Below are 22,660 nucleotides of genomic sequence, written 5' to 3'. Positions count from 1 at the left end.
GGCAGACATACAGAGATGGATGTGCGGGAACAACACAGACCCAAGCAAAGGCTTGCAGATATCTGGAGCTGGGGTAAAAGGGCATAGTGAGCTTTGGCCACCTGCATGTCACCCCACTACACAATGCCCCATGACCTCAGCGTTAGAGACAACAAGGTGCATACCATGGTGAGCTTGGACCATCAGCCTGCTCTGGTTTCCTGACAATGGCACAATGGCCTGGAGCCACTGAGCAAAGCTGAAGACATGGATGATGAGACCCAAGGACCTAAGTGGCCTTTGCTGCCTAACATGGCCTATTTTATACCCAGCACTAAGAGCTCCTCCCCATTCAACCTTACCCTGTCACCCACCTGTGACACCCAGATGGAAGGAGACCTTCTGGCCCCCGGCCTCACAGCTGTACTCCCCGGCATCCGCCTTGCCCGCCTGCTGCACCACCAGCCTCCGCGTGCAGCCCAACGCCTCCACGCGCACCTTCGAGCTGGAGCTCAGCTTCTTCCCGTCCTTGTACCAGGTCACCTCCGTCTGCGCCTGGGCCACCTCGCAGCTCAGTGTGGCGCTGGCCCCCGCCTCGGCCTTCACCTCACTTTTTGCCTGCTGCTCCTTGGCAAACACCACCTTGGGCTCTGGACATAGACAAGAGCATCAGAGAATACACACTAGACCTAGCCAAGGCAGCACTATCCATGATTTGCAGAGTGTTTTGTGAGAGTACACAGAATTCCAAACTCTATATGACCCATGCTGTACGCTCTGCATCTGTGTACAGACAAGGTGGAGATAGCCAGTCCTCAAGACAACCTTGAGAATCCCAAGCCCACCCAAGCCTGTGCATGTAAGCTGTTACAGCATGAGAGCACACTGCAGCAGTCCAGCCTCCTGAGAACACCAGCTTCCTGATCTGTATGAACAGGATCCTGACCCTCCCCACCAGAACACCACTGCCCCCTCCTCTATCCCACCACTTAAGGCCACAGACAGCAGGACTCAAGTTGGGAGGGACGACTACCCTCAGCACAAACCAGCAGCATATATCTTTCTTGATCAAAGCTACAGAGAGGGATCAAGGGAACAGAATGCCACCCCTGGTCAGGAGACAGTTGGCTAAGCCCTGGTGGCTCCTTTCCCCAGGCCAAGGGATAGGGTAGAGAGGCAGGTGCACACAGGTGGTCTTGTAGGAACACCACAGGCTCAAACAGGGGCTTATAGAACTCTGGGGACCAAGCCTCAAAACTGCCTGTGGTTATCATACAATCCACATGACCACCACATTGGTGTTACCAAAGTACACACCACAGTGAGCTCAGCCTGTCTACTTGCTCTGGTCTACTGACAATGGTCCAGGCCAGGAAGCCTCTAAGCAGAGCTGGAGGCATGGATGCTAAGACCCAGGAACACTGGGACCTTTTGGCTGCCCAAGCTGCCTGGCATGCCCTTAGTTTTTTTGTACCTGCCACTGAGGGTGCCCCCTTATTCAATCCAACCCTGACACCTACCTGTGACAGCCAGGTGGAAGGAGACCTTCTGGCCCCCGGCCTCGCAGCTGTACTCCCCAGCGTCCGCCTTGCCCGCCTGCTGCACCACCAGCCTCCGCATGCAGCCCGACGCCTCCACGCGCACCTTCGAGCTGGAGCTCAGCTTCTTCCCGTCCTTGTACCAGGTCACCTCCGTCTGCGCCTGGGCCACCTCGCAGCTCAGTGTGGCGCTGGCCCCCATCTCAGCCTTCACCTCGCTTTTTGCCTGCTGCTCCTTGGCAAACACCACCTTGGGCTCTGAGGACACACAGAGAAGAATACATGGTCAGAAATACTAAATCACAGAGGCCACCCAGGGGCTGATTGAAATATGGTATACACAGAAACAGGTTTTCAAAGTGTAACCCATTTGAACAACTAACAGTTTACCAAAATGAAAACCAGGGAACTGAAACATGTCTTGTCTGGGGAAGAGAAAGAAAGTTAAGGGAAAACCAGTGGATGAATGGATAGAGGAATGGTGAGAAAATAAGTCATAATATTTAATGAATAAGTAGAACTTCTAGGAAGCTTGAGAATAAAGGTAGAAATGAGATGGATGGGAGGGACTTGTAAATGATGGAAGGGCTGACACAGATTAAGATGCACACATAAATGGTCATATGAAATTGAAAACACTTTGTACAAGTATTTAAAGATAGTAAGAAAAAATAGGGAAAATGTATTTTGTGTCTCAAATTAATCTTGATACTATTACAGATTGGCCTAAAATACGAATTCTTATTTTCTTTTAAGATTTTAGCATTGATTTTATGCTCTGTGTGTATGTGTGTGTATACAGAATTAAAAAGTGTATCTCTATGTTTTTTTAAAACAGAGCTGCAAATTCCCACAATGGTAGCACAGGAATGTCTACCGCTCCACTGCTTCTTCTGATCTGCATAGACATGCCACCAAACATGGATGTAGAGTACGCCATAAAACAGGGCTCTGTATCCATGAGAAAGAGGGGAAGAGTATTCTGCAACACTTAACATTGACACTCCCATATTTAGTGTCAGCATCATTCTAGATATGATGAATTTACCCTTACTCTGTGCTAAAAATTAGATATCTTCAACCTCACTAGTTTGGAAATAGTTTTGTGTAGGTCTAGCAGAATTCATGGGAGTTATGGGGAGAAGCCCTGAGGTAGACATCTAGTCTACCTCAGCAATATGAATCAGGTATGATTAGATTCCAGAACACTAAGAAACAGCGGTACATTCTGGACAAATTCAGGGGATATAAGATTGAACATTACAGTGTATAGATTCTGCCTGAGAAATCTAAGAGCCTAGACTCTACTAAACACATACACACACCAAGCCTATTGGCTCAACCATGAGAATGAAGATGTGCAGAGGGGGGATAAAAGTTTTGCAGAAATGAAACCTAGGAAAGAGCTCCAGGGTCTGTCCTGCTTATTAGCAATGTTTACATTCCCTCAAAACAAAGGCAACTTGGTAATCCCCCCAAAGGACTGACCTGCAACATCCAGGCAGAAGGAGACCTTCTGGCCCCCGGCCTCGCAGCTGAACTCCCCAGCGTCCGCCTTGCCCGCCTGCTGCACCACCAGCCGCCGCGTGCAGCCCGACGCCTCCACGCGCATCTTCGAGCTGGAGCTCAGCTTCTTCCCGTCCTTGTACCAGGTCACCTCTGTCTGCGCCTGGGCCACCTCGCAGCTCAGTGTGGCGCTGGCTCCCACCTCAGCCTTCACCTCACTTTTTGCCTGCTGCTCCTTGGCAAACATCAGCTTGGGCTCTGAATACACAAAGTTACATACATCAAGGTCAGGAAGCCCACAGTAGAAGAAGACCTAGACCTGGTAGTTGGAGGGTCGAACTTACTTTCTTTATTTTTTTTTTTTGGTCAGTTTTGGGGCCTGGCCTGGGCACTGTCCCTCAGCTCTTCAGCTCAAGGCTAGCGCTCTACCACTTGTGCCACAGCGCCACTTCCAGCTTTTCTGCTTATGGAATGCTGAGGAATTGAAACCAGGGCCTCATTCATGCTAGGCAAGCACTCTTCCACTGAGCCACCCTGGGCAGAACTTTCTGTATGCCCAGAACAAGTCTCTCTTGGCATACCACAGTTCACCCACCTTTCCTGCATGATGGGGTTGTTCCAGAGAGGACACTGTGACACAGTCTCTGTGCACAGACTCCTCTAAGGAGCCATTAGCTTTATGATATATGTGCCCCTGCCTCTAGAATAAAATAAAAGTCTCTCACATAACAGTATGGGACACATCCTCACTACAAAGCTGAAAGTTTCTGAGTCCTCAATCTCATCTCCAAGTCTGAGTTCTTATCTGCACTTAGCTAATATTCAGCTAATATTATAAAGCAGCAAGACTAGGCTGCTGTCTCATCATGCTGTCACTCCCACTGCACTTCTACTACTTCTACAGGTCTTCCGTTGTGATGTTGTCACTATGCAACATAAGCTCCTCACTGGAGTCCCTGGTGCAGTGCCATGTTTTCAACTCAGATGAGCCTGAAGGATATAAGACTAAGTGAAATATGCCAAGTCCAATCATCTTTCTCATTTATCTTGCTAAGCCTAATATTACTATTTTAGATTCTCAAATAGTCTTCGATTGATGTGTGAGTCTATGTATGTTTCTTCCAACCCATACACCTTTTTGTGCCTCCTCATTTACAATCCAGTGTTGGAGGGAAGATGACAACAGGCTTTATGTGCTGTTCTCTCATCTCAGTGACAAATCTTTCATGGTTCTCTCAAATGTGGTATTACTTGATGCTTTCCATAGCAATTAACAAAATATATACAATGTCTTGAGAACTGTGCGGGATAAACTGAGGCTAAATTTTATCAAACCTAACCGGTTTCATAATGTTAAATGTAATTGAAAATTGTTATTCTGTATCAGTTGAGACAATCCCATGATTCACTCACTCATTCTAACCATGTCATTCTTTCTGTAGATGTGCTTGTGTGTCTGAACCTAAAGATATCATGTACATGCAATCTATGACCTGTGGCACAATGTATTCCTCTGCAGGCATAGTGAGTTCTGTTTGCTTTTTTATCCTTTGATATTAAAAACAGGATTATAATTTGTATTTGAGTCACTGGACAGATTGTGTGCAACAGAAAATAATTTAGAGAGTGTATTTATTTTCCTCTCCTGGTTAGAATAATATACATGAATGTGGAATGTTGTTGTTTTTTTTTTTTTTGGGTCCGGTCGTGGGGCCTGAACTCTGGGCCTGGGCATTGTCCCTCAGCTCTTCAGCTCAAGGCTAGCGCTCTACCACTGGAGCCACAGCGCCACCTCTGGCTTTTTTCTTTTGCTTATGTGGTGCTGAGGCCTCAGGCATGCAAGGCAAGCGCTCTACCACTCAGCCACCTTCCCAGCCCTTGAAATATTTTTATTTTTACCAACAAATAATCACATGTATTTATAGGGCAAACGAGACATTCCCATACATATGTACATAGAATGATCAAATCAGGATAGTTAGATTATTACCTAAAATAGTTATTATTTCTAGATGGTGAGAATATTTCATATATTCTTTGTATACTATTAAATACTATATTTTATATATTCTTCATAACTACTTTGAACTATACTACACATTATCAATTATGTCATCTTACTATGCAATAAAACACTAATAATTTCCTTCAAGAAGGCCGTTCAATTTCCTCTTTCCCCTGTGTCATTTTGATAACTATCTAGGAAATGCAAAATGTTCATAATTTTGCAAACTTATTATCATAAAATAATTAGCCATATTCTCTTAAAAGTCGGCAAACATTTTTTAAAATCTACACGCTCTCACATTTCAATGCAGAATGGAGCTATATGAAAATGTCATCCATGGAAGTGGTGCTGTAGCTCAAGTGGTAGAGCACTCGCCTTGAGCTGAAGAGCTGAGGGACAGCGCCCAGGCACAGAAGAGTTCAAGCCCCAGGACCGACCAAAAAAAAAAAAAAAAAGGAAAAAAAAATGTCATCCATTGACACTCAGGTCAATAGAAAGTCACAACTACTGCAACCTGACATTAGGTGGCTTAGTGAAGGGAAGGGAATGTATTTCGGGGACTGCTGTATGACAGCTGAGATGAACAATAGGAATTCTGTAACATAAACGCTACCTTGTGGACAACTGCTGCCTCTAAAGGAAGTCACCTCATTTTTCAAGGATGGAGAAAGCTCACAAAGCCACTTGCACTTTGGCTATTATAAATCAAACTCCAAAGAGAATACTAGCAGAGAATGTTCTAAATTGCCTTTGGAAATCAGAGAGCACTGCAATCCCCTCGGAGCAGTCCCACCAGCACTCTGACAGTGCACAGCCTACACACAGAGCCGACAATAGGACGTCAATGCCATGGCACGTCAGCGTCTATGCATGGAAAGGAAGGAAGAATCCAGACACATGAAACTATTACTAAGCCAAATTTTTGTCTCAAGGTAATTTAAGTACAATGGTATAGCCAAAACTCCCCTCATTTAATTTCATTGAAATGAAACAAGTGGCCCTAGCAGGAAACTTCGTGTGTTGCCTAATCAGAGAATGCAGGTGCTGCCAGACACGCAACAGAACATTCTCGTACCCAGGCACACTTGGCCCGAGTCCCATGCACTAGACAGAGCCACATACATCTCTGGAAAGCAAGAACCAGCACAAGGCTGCCAGGACTGCTGGAAATGCATAACAAGGCATTACCACAAGGAAGCAGTGTTCCAGGTGCAGAGTGATGGCCCCTCCTACTTACACCCTTCCCACTCCAGTGCTCAGTCAAGCAACACAGTGTGAAAGATGAGATGTCACAAAGCCAACAGGGCCTTTCCTTTGTGGAAAAAAAAAACTGACCTGTGACACCCAGGTGGAAGGAGACCTTCTGGCCTCCGGCCTCGCAGCTGTACTCCCCAGCATCCGCCTTGCCCGCCTGCTGCACCACCAGCCGCCGCTTGCAGCCCGACGCCTCCACGCGCACCTTCGAGCTGGAGCTCAGCTTCTTCCCATCCTTGTACCAGGTCACCTCCGTCTGCGCCTGGGCCACCTCGCAGCTCAGTGTGGCGCTGGCCCCCGCCTCGGCCTTCACCTCGCTTTTTGCCTGCTGCTCCTTAGCAAACACCATCTTGGGCTCTGGATACAGACAAGAGAACAAGGCAGTAATCCTAGCTACTCAGGTGGCTGAGAAATGAGGATAATAATTCAAGGCCAGCTTGGATAGCAAAAGTCTATGAGATTTATTTTTTTATTTTTTTGGGGGGGTCTGGTCATGGGGCCTGGACTCTGGGCCTGGGCGCTGTCCTTCAGCTCTTCAGCTCAAGGCTAGCGCTCTACCACTTGAACCACAGTGCCACTTCCAGCTTTTCTTTTTGCTTATGTGGTGCTGAGGAATCGAACCCAGAGCCTCATGCATGCAAGGCAAGCACTCTAACACTGAGCCACCTTCCTAGCCCCAGTCTATGAGATGTTTAACTCCAATTACCCACAAAAATCCAGAAGTACAACTGGCTCGAGCCTTGAACAAAAACAACTCAAAGACGGTTCTCAGACCCAAAGCTCAAGCCCCAGTACTGGCACAGAGACAAGAAAGAAACAGAGACAGAGATATCAGAGAGAAACTATAGAATAGATCCAAATTCTTCAGTGTCTAGCACTCACCTGAGCCCAATCAGGCTAGTCCTGATTAGCAGAGCACTGCATGACAATGCACATGGTTCTAAGCTATGTGTGGCCCACTGTGATGTTTCATAGCTGTGTATGGAGAGGCCTGGGGTACTCAGCCCTCATTACCCCCGAGCACCCCAGACTCCCCAGCCCAGACGACCTGCTGCTGCCTGGGTGGTCACTGAAGCCTGGCCTGCCCCTGACAATGCCACCTTCCTGATCTTTGCAGACAGGATCCTGACTCTTCCTTGCCTCAGATTTCCCACAGCCCACAGACCACCAATGACCTACCAACTCTTTCCCACCATTCAGGGGCCCCGGCAAAAGGATAAAGGAATGTCTATCCTCAGCACCAACAAGCAGCACATATCTTTCTTGGCCAAGGCTATAAAAGGAATATCAGAGAGCAGAGACCCATCCTGGGCCAAGAGGGAAGAAGACTGAACTATGGTGGCTCCTTTCCCCAGGCAGAGAGGAGGTAGAGGAGGCAGACATACAGAGATGGATGTGTGGGAACAACACAGACCCAAGCAAAGGCTTGCAGATATCTGGAGCTGGGGTAAAAGGGCATAGTGAGCTTTGGCCACCTGCATGTCACCCCACTACACAATGCCCCATGACCTCAGCGTTAGAGACAACAAGGTGCATACCATGGTGAGCTTGGACCATCAGCCTGCTCTGGTTTCCTGACAATGGCACAATGGCCTGGAGCCACTGAGCAAAGCTGAAGACATGGATGATGAGACCCAAGGACCTAAGTGGCCTTTGCTGCCTAACATGGCCTATTTTATACCCAGCACTAAGAGCTCCTCCCCATTCAACCTTACCCTGTCACCCACCTGTGACACCCAGATGGAAGGAGACCTTCTGGCCCCCGGCCTCGCAGCTGTACTCCCCGGCATCCGCCTTGCCCGCCTGCTGCACCACCAGCCTCCGCGTGCAGCCCGACGCCTCCACGCGCACCTTCGAGCTGGAGCTCAGCTTCTTCCCGTCCTTGTACCAGGTCACCTCCGTCTGCGCCTGGGCCACCTCACAGCTCAGTGTGGCGCTGGCCCCCGCCTCGGCCTTCACCTCACTTTTTGCCTGCTGCTCCTTGGCAAACACCACCTTGGGCTCTGGACATAGACAAGAGCATCAGAGAATACACACTAGACCTAGCCAAGGCAGCACTATCCATGATTTGCAGAGTGTTTTGTGAGAGTACACAGAATTGTTTTGTGAGAGTACACAGAATTCCAAACTCTATATGACCCATGCTGTACGCTCTGCATCCGTGTACAGACAAGGTGGAGATAGCCAGTCCTCAAGACAACCTTGAGAATCCCAAGCCCACCCAAGCCTGTGCATGTAAGCTGTTACAGCATGAGAGCACACTGCAGCAGTCCAGCCTCCTGAGAACACCAGCTTCCTGATCTGTATGAACAGGATCCTGACCCTCCCCACCAGACCACCACTGCCCCCCTCCTCTATCCCACCACTTAAGGCCACAGACAGCAGGACTCAAGTTGGGAGGGACGACTACCCTCAGCACAAACCAGCAGCATATATCTTTCTTGATCAAAGCTACAGAGAGGGATCAAGGGAACAGAATGCCACCCCTGGTCAGGAGACAGTTGGCTAAGCCCTGGTGGCTCCTTTCCCCAGGCCAAGGGATAGGGTAGAATGGCAGGTGCACACAGGTGGTCTTGTAGGAACACCACAGGCTCAAACTGGGGCTTATAGAACTCTGGGGACCAAGCCTCAAAACTGCCTGTGGTTATCATACAATCCACATGACCACCACATTGGTGTTATCAGAGTGCACACCACAGTGAGCTCAGCCTGTTCACTTGCTCTGGTCTACTGACAATGGTCCAGGCCAGGAAGCCTCTAAGCAGTGCTGGAGGCATGGATGCTAAGACCCAGGAACACTGGGACCTTTTGGCTGCCCAAGCTGCCTGGCATGCCCTTAGTTTTTTGTACCTGCCACTGAGGGTGCCCCCTTATTCAATCCAACCCTGACACCTACCTGTGACATCCAGATGGAAGGAGACCTTCTGGCCCCCGGCCTCGCAGCTGTACTCCCCAGCGTCCGCCTTGCCCGCCTGCTGCACCACCAGCCTCCGCGTGCAGCCCGACGCCTCCACGCGCATCTTCGAGCTGGAGCTCAGCTTCTTCCCGTCCTTGTACCAGGTCACCTCTGTCTGTGCCTGGGCCACCTCGCAGCTCAGTGTGGCGCTGGCCCCCGCCTTGGCCTTCACCTCGCTTTTTGCCTGCTGCTCCTTGACAAACACCACCTTGGGCTCTGAGGACACACAGGAGGAACACATGGTCAGAGATACTGACTATGTATGACCATGGCTAGGGGACAGAATATTTTCTAGGTACTGCACCAGCTGTTGTGGTCAGACAAGTGCCAACACCTCTCAGTGCAAAGTGTATAGTATATCCATATATCTTGCCACTGTTCTGTGGGGCTGTTCAGAGAGAACACTGGCCCAGTCTCTGTACACAGGCTCCTCCAATGAGACACTAAGGTCAGGATGCATGTGTTCTTGTCCCTCCACAGCAACGTAGAGTCTCCCAGAGGCACATCCTCACTACAGGGCTCACAGTCTCCAAGGCCCCACACTGATGCTCTAGGCACCATCAGCTGCTGTCTCTGGGGAAAGCCTAGACCACCCAAGGCTCCACAGCCATCGAACACCAACTGGGGCTCTGCCCTCGTGAGTTAACGCCGGTCCCCAAAAGTGGACTGGGTCTTGCAGAGTGCACTGGGCCTTGCAGGAGTAATGTGTTCTTTCAAGAGCAGATTGCTATAAACTTCCATGCATTTGGCAGGCTCCCTCTCTGCTTTTTCACCATGGTGTGGAGCTAAGATCCCCACCAGCACCCCAGCACCATGCTACCTACAATCTTCCAGTCACCAGAACAATTAGCCAAATTTACTTCTTTCTCATTCAGCCAGCCTTTTGTTATTGCAACACAAAGCAGATTAAAACACATGTCTTCTAATTTAGCTGCTATTCATTATAATGTAGTCAGACGTGTACTCTGGATACACTGTAATTAGTCTGCTTGTTCCCCATAAGAAATCTTGCCTTATTCAGCAACCCATGTCATCAACTAAGAGTATTATGGTGTACCTGGGGTGCTGAGATCTCTAATTCACCTGGAATTAACCTCTATATATAGCTTTTTGTTTCCATGTTGTATCCATGTTGTGTACTCTCCACATAAAACATATTTGTGAGTGTATCTTTTTGTTCTACTCTTAGTATTTCCACCAATGTGGGTACTTTCTTTCCAGTATATTTGGTGTAACTTATCAATAGAGCCACTGAACTTTCTCTATAAAGAAGGTTTTCTTTTTTAATTTCTGGTTACATTTCTTTAGATGTTATAGGACTATTTGTCTATTTCTTCTTAGTTTAAGAAACTGCTCAATTTGTCAAAAATTTTGTCAATCTCAAAATAACATTTTAGAAAGATGCCTAGTAGGCTGGAATCCTACACAACCACACACCATTCATATAGATGCCACACCTAGCTCTGTGCTGGTACTTGGGAGGCGCCTCTCTCTCTCTCTCTCTCTCTCTCTCTCTCTCTCTCTCTCTCTCTCTCTCTGTCTCCACATATTACATATATATACTCTCCAAATTTAGTTCTCAGACCTCGGGCTCTGTGAATCACATCAGATGCACAGACACACACAACTAACTAGGAATCTTTATGAATGGATGGTTTGACCAGTTAACGGCTACTACTGTACTAACTCATCTTGAAGAGTTTGAACTACTTACTTCTTTCCAGCTCAAAATGTATAAACTTATTTGAGGAATTTCTGACTATGCTTTAACTAAAGGCAAAAGAAAAATGAGATTTTCCTTAAAGCTACAGTTTCCAATCCCCAGGTGAGCACAGGTACACATCATACCAACTCTTGGTTTGCTTTGCACAAACATCAAAGAAATCATGGATCTAGATTTTTCTCTATGTAGTGAATGCACTGAGAGAACTTCCATCTCTCCAGGAAAAGACAGAAGAACAGCCCAAAACCTTAACTTTGACAACCCACAGTTCATCCTTTGTATAATTCCAAGGATGATTATGAGGCCAAAATGTCTTCCTCCTCTGACTGAAACAAATTCAAGGATCTTCCTCAAATGAGCATCCCATGTGGTTCTGGGACACTTAGGTCACAAGGCCAAAAGCAGCAGAAGTCTTAGACAACAAATTAACACTAGGAGGGTTCTCAGCAGGTGTTCATGATGAATGGCTAATCACAATTACATAGAAACATCACTCCAACTGCATGAGAAGAGCCTCCCTGGGATCAGCCACAGGAATAAAAATGAGAGACAAAGGAAAGGAGACTATAAAAGGAAGTCTAACGTAAAGCATACTCGTCTATCTGGACCATCACCCAGGCTCACATCACCTTGAAACAAAGTGAACTTTGTGTGCCAAACACTGACCTGTGACAGCCAGATGGAAGGAGACCTTCTGGCCCCCGGCCTCACAGCTGTACTCCCCGGCATCCGCCTTGCCCGCCTGCTGCACCACCAGCCTCCGCGTGCAGCCCGACGCCTCCACGCGCACCTTCGAGCTGGAGCTCAGCTTCTTCCCGTCCTTGTACCAGGTCACCTCCGTCTGCGCCTGGGCCACCTCGCAGCTCAGTGTGGCGCTGGCCCCCGCCTCGGCCTTCACCTCGCTTTTTGCCTGCTGCTCCTTGGCAAACACCACCTTGGGCTCTGGGGACACATGGGAGAAACACATGGTCAGAGATGCTGAGTAGCTCAGGCTTTCTCCAGGTCCTGCATCTGCTGTATGCCCCAGTGCTCCTTGGCACAAGCCTCCACAGTTTATCCACATATCCTGTCCCTGCTCAGTGGCTCTGTGCTGGGGAACACTGTGACACCATGTCTGTGCACTGATGCCTACAGTGGCTCTCCAGTGATCTGTCTTGATGATGCACAGGGTTGAGAACTTCGGCCATTTATTGCCATAGTGTTTACTCCTCATATATCACTGTTCAAGATGACCTTCATTTCACTAGTAATGTCTGGGTTTTAGGTCCTTCTTCATTTCAATACCAGCGTCTTGCCAGTTACATGCATTTAACACTCTCCCTCTCTATGTGCCTTAATCTTTTACTCTGTTATGGTGTCTTTGATGAAATAAATTTGAGGAGGGAGGTATTTTTGGTTTTTTACTTAGGAAATCATATTAACTGATTCAGGGTGAGCAGTGCCTTTTTGTTCTGGTTATGAAACCATTCATTATAAGGAAGTGCCTAAATAATCTGTATAACTAGTTAAGACCTACTTTCTTTACTGAAGTGGCTGATGCAAGTGTTACTGACTCTCACCTAGGGCCTAAGAAAGATATAGAAGGCTATTTTTTTTTACATATCAGTGATGACCTTAGCACTGCTCAATGAAGACCACCCTCTTTTTCCTCCCATAGCCACACACTGATCCAAAATCGTATGTTTTAATTCTGACTTGGGATAAAATTAAATCTTCTATGGTTTCTAATTCCTTCAAACTTCCATCCATTTATCTCAAAACATTTTAATAATTTCCTCCACTGGGCTATCATTTGTTGGACCTAGAATATGAAAAACAATGCTTTTCAAGCTTCTGTAAATCTTTAAAATTTTTATTTTTCAGTGTTTACTGTTAGTATATGGATAAACATATTGTGTGTGTGTGTGTGAGTGTGTGTGTGTGTGTGAGTGTGTGTGTGAGTGTGTGTGTGTGAGTGTGTGTGTGTGTGAGTGTGAGTGTGTGTGGGAGTGAGTGTGAGTGTGTGTGTGTGTGAGTGTGTGAGTGTGTGTGTGTGTATGTGTGAGTGTGTGTGTGGGTGTGGGGAGTGTGTGTGTGAGTGTGTGTGAGTGTGTGTGTGTGTGTGAGAGAGTGTGTGTGTGTGTGGAGTGTGAGTGTGTGTGTGAGTGAGTGTGTGTGAGTGTGTGTGAGTGTGTGTGTGAGTGTGAGTGTGTGTGTGAGTGTGTGTGAGTGTGAGTGTGTGTGTGTGTGTGTGAGTGTGTGAGTGTGTGTGTGTGAGTGTGAGTCATACAGTGAGTCATACCAATGAGTCAATCCATCAACGCCCCTACTAGGTATATAGTCAGCCCTCAGTATCTAAAGGGGAGGAAGATGGGCTCCAATGCACCCTCAGAAGCCACTTTGGGTTCTCAATTTCTTCATATAAAATGTCATAGTATAGGCTAGGGGTAGGTAGCTCATATCTGAAACTCTAGGTGAGATTTATATATAAGGTGATCTTTCCTGAGACCTTCAAGTTTAATAAGTAATCTTTTGGATTTTTAAACTGTTAAACTTATGATCTATAAACCTCACTCTTGGTATTCTCAATCTTACACCTCTATGTTACTCATATAACTGTGTTGTACACCAGGCAGGGGCAGTGACAGAGGGCTCCTCTTCCTGTCCCTATCTGAGGCAAATCCCTCATGTAAGGCAGACTGTCAACCAGTTTCCCAAAATAGCAACCACTGTTGATACTTTGCAAAGCTTTTTAGTGTGTCATGAATTGATGCTAAATTTTGTCAGATATTTTCCAGGATACTAATCTTAAATTATATCAAGCCTTTTCCTGCCTTTATTGAAATAGCTGTGTACTTCTCTTATAATCCATCAACAGACATCACTGTGATCTTCTGTGTTTCTAATGTTAAGTCAACTACACCTTCATAAGCTATGGCTTTCACTGTAGTATATGGTCCTTATGTGTTAAGTGTCAACATTGTGCTTAGCCTGTATTCTAGCTTAGCCTGTAACTTTAGTTCTGCCTAATTCTTGGTAAGATTTTGAAAATCATCCCATACTGTCTACATAAGATGAATTGGAAACCATATCTCCTTTGTCTTATTCACCATCCGCATGGGACTTTTGGAATAATTTACCAGCAGAATCACTGTGCTTATCTTTTCTCTATGAAAAGCATTTTCTAAAATACTGCTTCCACTTATTTGAAGGTTATGGGACAACAGTTCAAGTTTTCTATCACTTCTTTGTCAGTGTTGGCATAATTACATAGGAATTGACATAACTTGTCAATTTTTGCTATAAAATGGTTTGTTACACATCTTCTCCAAATAATGTTTCACAAAAACAATAGCAGTTCTTTGGGGAACCAAATTCATAACTGATTATACAGCGAGCCTTCTATATCCCATAGATCCATCCACCAGCATCTCCACAGTACCTCTTTTCTTGAAATTGTTCCCTAAAGATTAAATTTTGTGATCCACAGGGTCTTGAAACCAATCTCCCAAAGACAGAAAGAGACAAGTGTTTACATACACAACATCCAACTGACTTGTGGTGCTACCTAACAGTAAAACATGGGTACATAGCCATGCTAAATCTCTTTTAGCAAAAGGAAAATTCATGAATTTCTTGGCTTTCTTTAGAAGCCAGCCAAAAGAACGCCTAATCACAAGGGAAATGCCAAGTGGTATGTGCTGTCCAGCAGCCAACGCCTACCCCACAGCAACCGCCTTCACTCAGCACTGGCTCACTATCTTCAGCTGCCTTCACTCTGATTTTATACATCAGTCTCCAAGGGCACTTCTGACAGAGAATGTTGGAAGACAAAAGGAACACATGATGCGCTTTAAAAAGATCTTTCCACTCTCACAAGTGTATATCACATATCACATATTAACCAATCTCTGCTCTATACACTTTGCACAGACACTGCAACGAAGCAGAGGTAGGACTTTTTTACAGTTGGACATGCAGGTAACTTCTGTCCACTACACCGGAAAGGTAAGAAATGGATCCTAGTACACCTAAAGCTGTAAAAAAAAAAAAAAAAAAAAAAAAAGCACACAAGGGCTGACTGACATACTTAAAAGCGTGACTAAATAGTTGAAATTTCTCATCAATAGCTGTGGGCTGGGAAGGTGGCTCAGTGGTAGAGCGCTTGCTTTGCATGCATGAGGCCCTGGGTTCGATTCCTCAGCACCACATAAGCAAAAAGAAAAAAGCCGGAAGTGGCGCTGTGGCTCAAGTGGTAGAGCGCTAGCCTTGAGCTGAAGAGCTGAGGGACAGCGCCCAGGCCCAGAGTTCAGGCCCCACGACTGGACCCAAAGAAATAAATAACTGTAAGGACTGGGTGTGGCTCTGAGAGAGAACCTGGGAGCGTGAGCACATCACCCAGGCGAGAGTCTCAGGGCTACTTTAGAACCCAGAGCCCAACAACACAGTGCAACACGCAGGTTCTGGGAACGTATAACTAAGGATCTGTAAAAAGGACTACTCCTAGCCGGCATCCATGGCTCACATCCGTAACCCTAGCAACTTAGGAGGCTGAGATCTGACTATCATGATTTGAAGTCTGTGAGACTCTGATCTCCAGTTACCGTAACCAGAAGTGGCTCAAGTGGTAAAGTACTAGCCTCGAGGATGAAAAAAAAATCTCAGGGACAGTGCCCAGGCCCTGAATTCAAGCCCCAGAAGCAGAAAAGGAAAGAAACAACACCCAAGATGGACTGGAGGACCTGCCGCTGCCACTTATCCTTAGTGAACCCAGCTGCCAGTATGAAAGGGCAGGAGAGGGAAGGAGAGCGATTAAGAGACAAAGCCTAATGGAAAGACCACAAATCAGCCAATGAGTAGAAGGCAAGTCATTATCTCCAAACAAGGCTAACCTTGTATCCAAAACACTGACCCGCAACATCCAGGTGGAAGGAGACCTTCTGGCCCCCGGCCTCGCAGCTGTACTCCCCGGCGTCCGCCTTGCCCACCTGCTGCACCACCAGCCGCCGTGTGCAGCCCGACGCCTCCACGCACACCTTCGAGCTGGAGCTCAGCTTCTTCCCGTCCTTGTACCAGGTCACCTCCGTCTGCGCCTGGGCCACCTCGCAGCTCAGTGTGGCGCTGGCCCCCGCCTCGGCCTTCACCTGGCTTCGAGCTGGCTGCTCCTTGGCAAACATCACCTTGGGCTCTAGAGACATGTAAGTTTAAATTAGGGTGGCCAAGTAGAGGGGGGAAATATTTGGACAGTCTTGTGGCTCTAGATAGAACCTAGCTCCGCACCAGCTGTGTGCCCAGGTTAAGTCCTAATACTGCTCAGCACCTTCCTTATCCACCTAATAATATACATTCCCTGACCCCAATAGATGCCTAAAAAGCAAGTAACCCCAAACCCTATATATGCTGTCTTTCCCTATATATACACACCTATGATAAAGTTTGATGTATAAATCAGACACAGTAAGGAATTACAACAATAATAAGGAGTAGAACAATTACAACTGGAACAGAACAATTACAACAGTATTCATTAATGAAAGTCTACAAAAAAATTTATCTTGCCCATGTAATTGTAACCCCTCTGTACAATATGTTCACAAAAAATAAAAATTTAAATTTAATAAAAAAAAAATAAGGCCCACAGGAGTATACTCTTAGGGAGGCACAATGCCCATGAGCCTCTGATAAATAATATTTATCAAAATAAACTCTAGGAAATGAGAACAAGAAGTTTTTTTCTTTGTTGTTGTTTTTGTTTTCTTTTCTTTTTGTCTTGCTTGTTCATTTATCCAACTTTGAGAGGGTAAGGGGGAACACAAAAATGGAAGGACAAAGGGTAGACAAACGTAGCAGTGGTACACACTAGACACCATGTTGAAAATGAACTATACAACTTGTGGGTGGAGACAAGAGGAAAAACTAGGAGAGCGAGGGAAAGGGTTATGTTGTCCAAAATGAAATATACTTATTACCTGATTTATTAAACTGTAACTACTCCATATATCACCTTTGCAATAACTTAAAAAATTAAGAAAAAATTTTAGAAAGAAAAATAAGCCAGGCGCCAGTGGCTCACGCCTATAATCCCAGCTACTCAGCAGGCTGAGAGCTGAGGATCATGGTTCAAGCCAGCCCAGGCAGGAAAGTCCGTGAGACTCCTATCTCCTGTGGCTCAAGCAGTAGAATGCTTGCCTTGAGCTGAAGAGCTGAGGGATAGCACTCATGCCCAAAGTTCAAGCCCCATGACCAACAAAAAAAAAAAAAAGAAAAAAGAAGAAAGAAAGAAAAATAAAAAGGATTACCTGGAGTGAGTCACTGAAGTGCATGACTATGTAATGAAATATGAGCAGGTGGCTACTCTGGCAGATGGAACAAGATGGCCTGAGAGTTTATCACACTACTCAGAACCACATGCTATTTAGAACTGATGAATTGCTTATTCATTTCTGGAATTTTCCATGAAATATTTTTGGATCATTTCTAGCATGGAAGCAAACCATGGAACATGAAACTGAATAAGGAGGATGACAGTAAACATGATTGCTAACACATCTTGCCATGGTTCGTTCCATGGTGGAGTTTTTTTTCTTTTTCTTTTTGTATTAGCTTATATTGAATGTACAAAAATATCGGATTCCATTATGACATTTTCCTTTGTTCTTTTTTGATGTTACTAGTCAAGAGTTTGGTTCAATTTTTTTTTTTTTTTTTTGGTCGGTAGTGGGACTTGAACTCTGGGCCTGGGCGCTGTCCCTCAGCTCTTCAGCTCAAGGCGAGCGCTCTACCACTTGAGCTACAGTGCCACTTCCGGTTTTCTTGTGGTTTATTGGAGATAGGAGTCTCACAGTCTCTCCTGCCCGGGCTGGCTTTGAACCGCGATCCTCAGATCTCAGCCTCCTGAGTAGCTAGGATTACAGGCGTGAGCCACCAGCGCCCGGCGTTTGGTTCAATTTTTAACAGTACTTTTTAAAAAATCAATACTGGGATTTAAACTCAGGGTCTAATGCTAGGCTAGCACTATGTCACTTGAGCCACATCTCCAGCTCTGTATTAGGAAAGTTATTTTTGGAAAAGTTGTTTAGCAAACTCTTGTCCAGGCTGCTCCTAAACCATGACTCTCTAGATCTCAACCCCCTGAGTAGTTAGGATTACAGGTGTGAGCCACCAGTGCCTGGCTTTGTATTATTTTTTACAAACACTTTGAAGAACTTGACTAAGTAATCTAATCTTTTCATATCTAGCACTATAAAATAATTTGTCACATTTTCTTTAAATAACACACACACACACACACACACACACACACACACACACACATATGAAACATTTTAATTAAAAATACACATGGGATTTTAGCATCTGCAAACCTCCTCATTGCAATGATACAGTACCAGCGCATTTACTGCTAGCATGAGGAGTGTATGTAAGACTCTTGCTGTGGGTGTAGATTGTGCACCAAGATTCACACTCTGCAAGCTCAAGGCCCACTGCACGAATATTCCCAGATAATGGGACTTTTACAAGGTGGAACCTGTATTGAGTGGGAAAAAGTAACTTCTAAAAGTCTATATATAGCACAGTAAGATAATTACAATTAACAACAATTGATTGCATATTCAAAATAGCTAGTGAAGAGGATTTTGAATATTCCCCACTCAAAGAAATCACAAATGTCTGAGGGTGATAGAAATACTCCTTGTCTGATCTGATCATTATGTACTGTATACATGTACTAGAATGTCACATGATACTCCAAAAGTATGTACAATTACTATGTGTCCATTTAAAATATATTTTAAAGCTGTGTACCAGTAGCTCACGGCTATAATCCTAGCTACTCAGGAAGCTAAGATCTGAGGATCATAGTTTAAAGCCAGCTCAGGCAGGAAAGTCCTTGAGACTCTTATCTCCAATACACTATTCAGAAAAAGGCAGAAGTGGCACTGTGGCTCAAGTGGTAGATCACTAGCCTTGAGCCAAAGAAGCTCAAGAACAGTGCCCAGGCCCAGAATTCAAGCTCCAGTGTGTGTATATATGTAAACATATATATGTTTTTATATACTATATATTTTATAAATATATGTATTTACATAGATTTTATATATATATGGTCCTTGCATGCCATCTGAATTCCTCTCATATGTAATAATGTAAACATATATATGTTTTTATATACTATATATTTTATAAATATATGTATTTACATACATTTTATATTATATATATATATATATATGTTCCTTGCATGCCATCTGAATTCCTCTCATATGTAATGCCATCTGCCATGGTGTGGTTCAGGCAGAACCGAGTCTACATTCTTTGGGCTTTCAGCATCTAGAACTAGAGCATGCATCTAGAGCTGAATAAAACATCTTTTCCTGGGGCTGGGAAGGTGGCTCAGTGGTAGAGCGCTTGCCTTGCATGCCTGAGGCCATGGGTTCGATTCCTCAGCACCACATAAGCAAAAAGAAAAAAGCTGGAAGTGGCGCTGTGGCTCAAGTGGTAGAGCGCTAGCCTTGAGCTGAAGAACTGAGGGACAGCGCCCAGGCCCAGAGTTCAGGCCCCATGACCGGACCCAAAAAAAAAAAAAAAAAAAATCTTTTCCTTATCAAGTATTCAGTGCCCAGTATTTTGAAAAACAAACTAATAAGACTCTCTTTTAAAAAATACATTTAGTTTCATACTCCCCAAGGAACCATCTAGGAAGGTACAGGCACAAATAATTACTGGGGAATGTCACAAAGTAAACACTGCCATGTTAGCACTATATACAGTATGGGGGGAGGGCAAGCATGGAGAGAATGCTAGGATACTAAATGTTCTAACATTCAGTAGAGTGAATAATACCAAAATACATTGTATCTATTAATACAGATACTAAAATAAAACTCACTGAAAGCTGTTGAAAAATAGGGGAAGGTGTAAAAGAAGTCAGTTTGATTAAAGGGTAGTATATGTATGTGTGAAATCCCAAGATGAAACTCCTTTGAATATCATGAACTAAAAAATGGCAGAAATGTAAAAGGGGAGATGTTTGGAGTTTAGGGTGTTAGAGGGACAAGAAAGGTGAGGATAATGAGAGGAGAGTAAATATAATCAAAATAGTTTACATCCACATGTGAAAATGAAGCAGCATGTTGAGATTGACTTGGAGGGAAGATGACAGAGGTAAGACTGGGCAAGGTACATTTACAAATGGATATGTCCAAATCTCTCTCTCTCTCTCTCTCTCTCTCTCTCTCTCTCTCTCTCTCTCTCTCTCTCTCTCTCTCTTTCTCTCTCTCCCCCCCTCCCTCCCTCTCTCTCTGTCTCTCTCTCTCACACACACACACACACACACACACACTTGCTAATAAAAAGTATAAAAAACTAAGTGCTGGTGGCTCATACTTGTAATCCTGGCTGCTCAAGAGACTGAGATCTGAACACCAAGGTTTGATGCTAGCCCAAGTAGAAACATCTGAAATTCTTTTCTCCAAAGAACCAGCATCATATAGCTGGGTGCTGGTGGCTCATGCCTATAATCCTAGCTACTCAGCAGGTTGAGATCTGAGGATCACAGTTCAAAGCCAGCCTGGACAGGAAAGTCTGTGAAACTCTTATGTCCAATAAACCACCAGAAAACCAGAAGTGGCACTGTAGCTCAAGTGCTCAGAGTTCAAGCCCTAAGACAGACAAAAAAAAAAAAAAAGAAAAAGAAAAGAAAGAAACAGCATCTTTGAGCCATCTTTGAGTGAACTATCTAAGGGTAGCATCCAGGCCCTGAGTTAAAGCCCTACTACCAGCACTAACCTGCTGATTCCTTCCTAGGAGTAAGTTTATAAATCAAATGTCCAGGGAAATTCCAACACAAAACATTCTAACTGAAGTTAAAAAAGAAAAGTAAGACCTTCCTTAAAAGGACAATTCTAAGCCTCAAAACTAAACATTTCTGCTGTTAGTTTACTGAGCACTGACATAACACAAGCATGGGTCTAGAAAACATCTATACCCACCCAAGAGAAGGGAAGAATACTGAAGAAGACCGACAACCCTAAAAATCCATAGATAAGTCTTGAGGCAACTCCATGTATTTGGTGGCTGAAATCTTCCTTAATCCCAATCAAATGAAATTCAAACATCTCCCACAAGTGAGGTAGAGCCGGGTAGAGCTGTGCAAGGGGAAGAGGATGACACCAGCCTCCAGCAGAAAGAAACTGACCTCCACGAGGTGAGACGGCCAGGCCACCTCACACCACAGAGTCTGAAGGAGTCAGAGTTAGACACAGACAGTCAAACCAGAAAGATGCTGGGCAGCTGGTGAGATTGTGTGACTGCAAACACCACTGGGGTCCACAGAACAGAACGAGTCTTTCTCACAGGGCACCAATGGCTCATGCCTGTCATCCTAGCTATTCAGAAGGCTGAAATCTAAGGATTGAGGTTCAAAGCCAGCCCAGGCAGGAAAGTCTGTGAGACTCTTCTCTCCAATTAACCACCCAAAATGTGGAGCTGTGGCTCAAAGTGGTAGAGTGCTAGACTTAAGGGGGGAAAAAAAACATCTCAGGGGCAGTGCCCAGCCCCTGAGTTCAAAACCTATTACCAACCAAAAAAAAATGTTTTTCTCCCTCTCCCATCAGTTTCCCTTGGTCTAACACATCAGGAAAATGAGAGTTGGAAACTAGGAGATTAGAGATGAAGTCTAACAGAAAGAGCAGAAAGCCTATCATCATGGCAATCAGTCCACATCTTTATCACCTTCAAAAAAATGCCACAAGGAACTCACCTGCAACATCCAGATGGAAGGAGACCTTCTGGCCCCCGGCCTCGCAGCTGTACTCCCCGGCGTCCGCCTTGCCCGCCTGCTGCACCACCAGCCTCCGCGTGCAGCCCGACGCCTCCACGCGCACCTTCGAGCTGGAGCTCAGCTTCTTCCCGTCCTTGTACCAGGTCACCTCCGTCTGCGCCTGGGCCACCTCGCAGCTCAGTGTGGCGCTGGCCCCCACCTCAGCCTTCACCTCATTATGTGCCTGCTGCTGCTTGGTGAATATCACCTTGGGCTCTGGGGATAGGAGGGTCATATTATCAGACACAACGTTGGTATCAACAGAGATCGAAACTTCAGGGTCCCATAAATTGTATCCCTGAGGTCAATGACATTGTGTGCCCCAGTTTGTGTTCACAGACATGGATGTGTGTTCACAAACACAGTGTTTCCTGTCTCAGAGACTCAGGTGTATATCTTGAGGATATTCTGACTTGAGAAGAATTCGGAGGCTGGCGGGAGGAGCCTAGTGATAGCCTAGCAACTGTACCTATGAGTTTTCTGTTTCTGCCACATGACTGTCAGCTCTGCATGTCAGGTCCTAGTTATGTAAAACTGTTTCTCTACAGCTGGCACACAATATAGATTCCACACAGTATCCTATGTATTACCTTGGTATAACTAGCACATAAAGTATGCAAATGCACAGTCCATGAACCTCTTTAATTAAACAAAATGTGTCAACAAAAAGAATATCCCTAGGTCCTGCCCATATGGAACAGCCCCCAAAGCAGCCACTATTCTGACCTCTATCATCCACAACCACTTTTGCTTGGTCTTATGACTTCACATAAATGAAACTAGTCACACATTGCATAGTGATATGCCAGTCAATGACAGATTCTAAGTCTAACAACCAACATCAATGAAGGGCCTCCTAGGTACAGACAACCACGGCTGAAGCTGGTAGCTACAA

General features: G+C 45.4%; 1 protein-coding gene across 1 annotated transcript in view; it reads right to left on the bottom strand.

Annotated features, from left to right (window-relative positions):
- Positions 1-22,660, bottom strand: part of LOC138810737 (obscurin-like) — a 115,337-nt gene that overhangs the window by 76,640 nt on the left and 16,037 nt on the right. Inside the window, exons 9-17 of the mRNA XM_069997934.1 lie at positions 21,706-21,981; positions 15,856-16,131; positions 11,631-11,906; positions 9,182-9,457; positions 8,013-8,288; positions 6,367-6,642; positions 3,006-3,281; positions 1,500-1,775; positions 354-629 (exon numbers count right to left, since the gene is read on the bottom strand). Of these exons, the coding sequence (XP_069854035.1) occupies positions 354-629; positions 1,500-1,775; positions 3,006-3,281; positions 6,367-6,642; positions 8,013-8,288; positions 9,182-9,457; positions 11,631-11,906; positions 15,856-16,131; positions 21,706-21,981 (2,484 nt within the window). The remainder of the gene's footprint in view (positions 1-353; positions 630-1,499; positions 1,776-3,005; positions 3,282-6,366; positions 6,643-8,012; positions 8,289-9,181; positions 9,458-11,630; positions 11,907-15,855; positions 16,132-21,705; positions 21,982-22,660) is intronic.

This window comes from Dipodomys merriami, unplaced genomic scaffold (genome assembly GCF_024711535.1).
Source record: "Dipodomys merriami isolate MVZ:Mamm:240054 unplaced genomic scaffold, mDipMer1.0.p SCAF_508, whole genome shotgun sequence".
NCBI classification, from domain to species: Eukaryota; Metazoa; Chordata; class Mammalia; order Rodentia; family Heteromyidae; genus Dipodomys; species Dipodomys merriami.
Note: the sequence above shows the minus strand (reverse complement) of the source record. Positions and strands in the feature narration are given on the sequence as shown.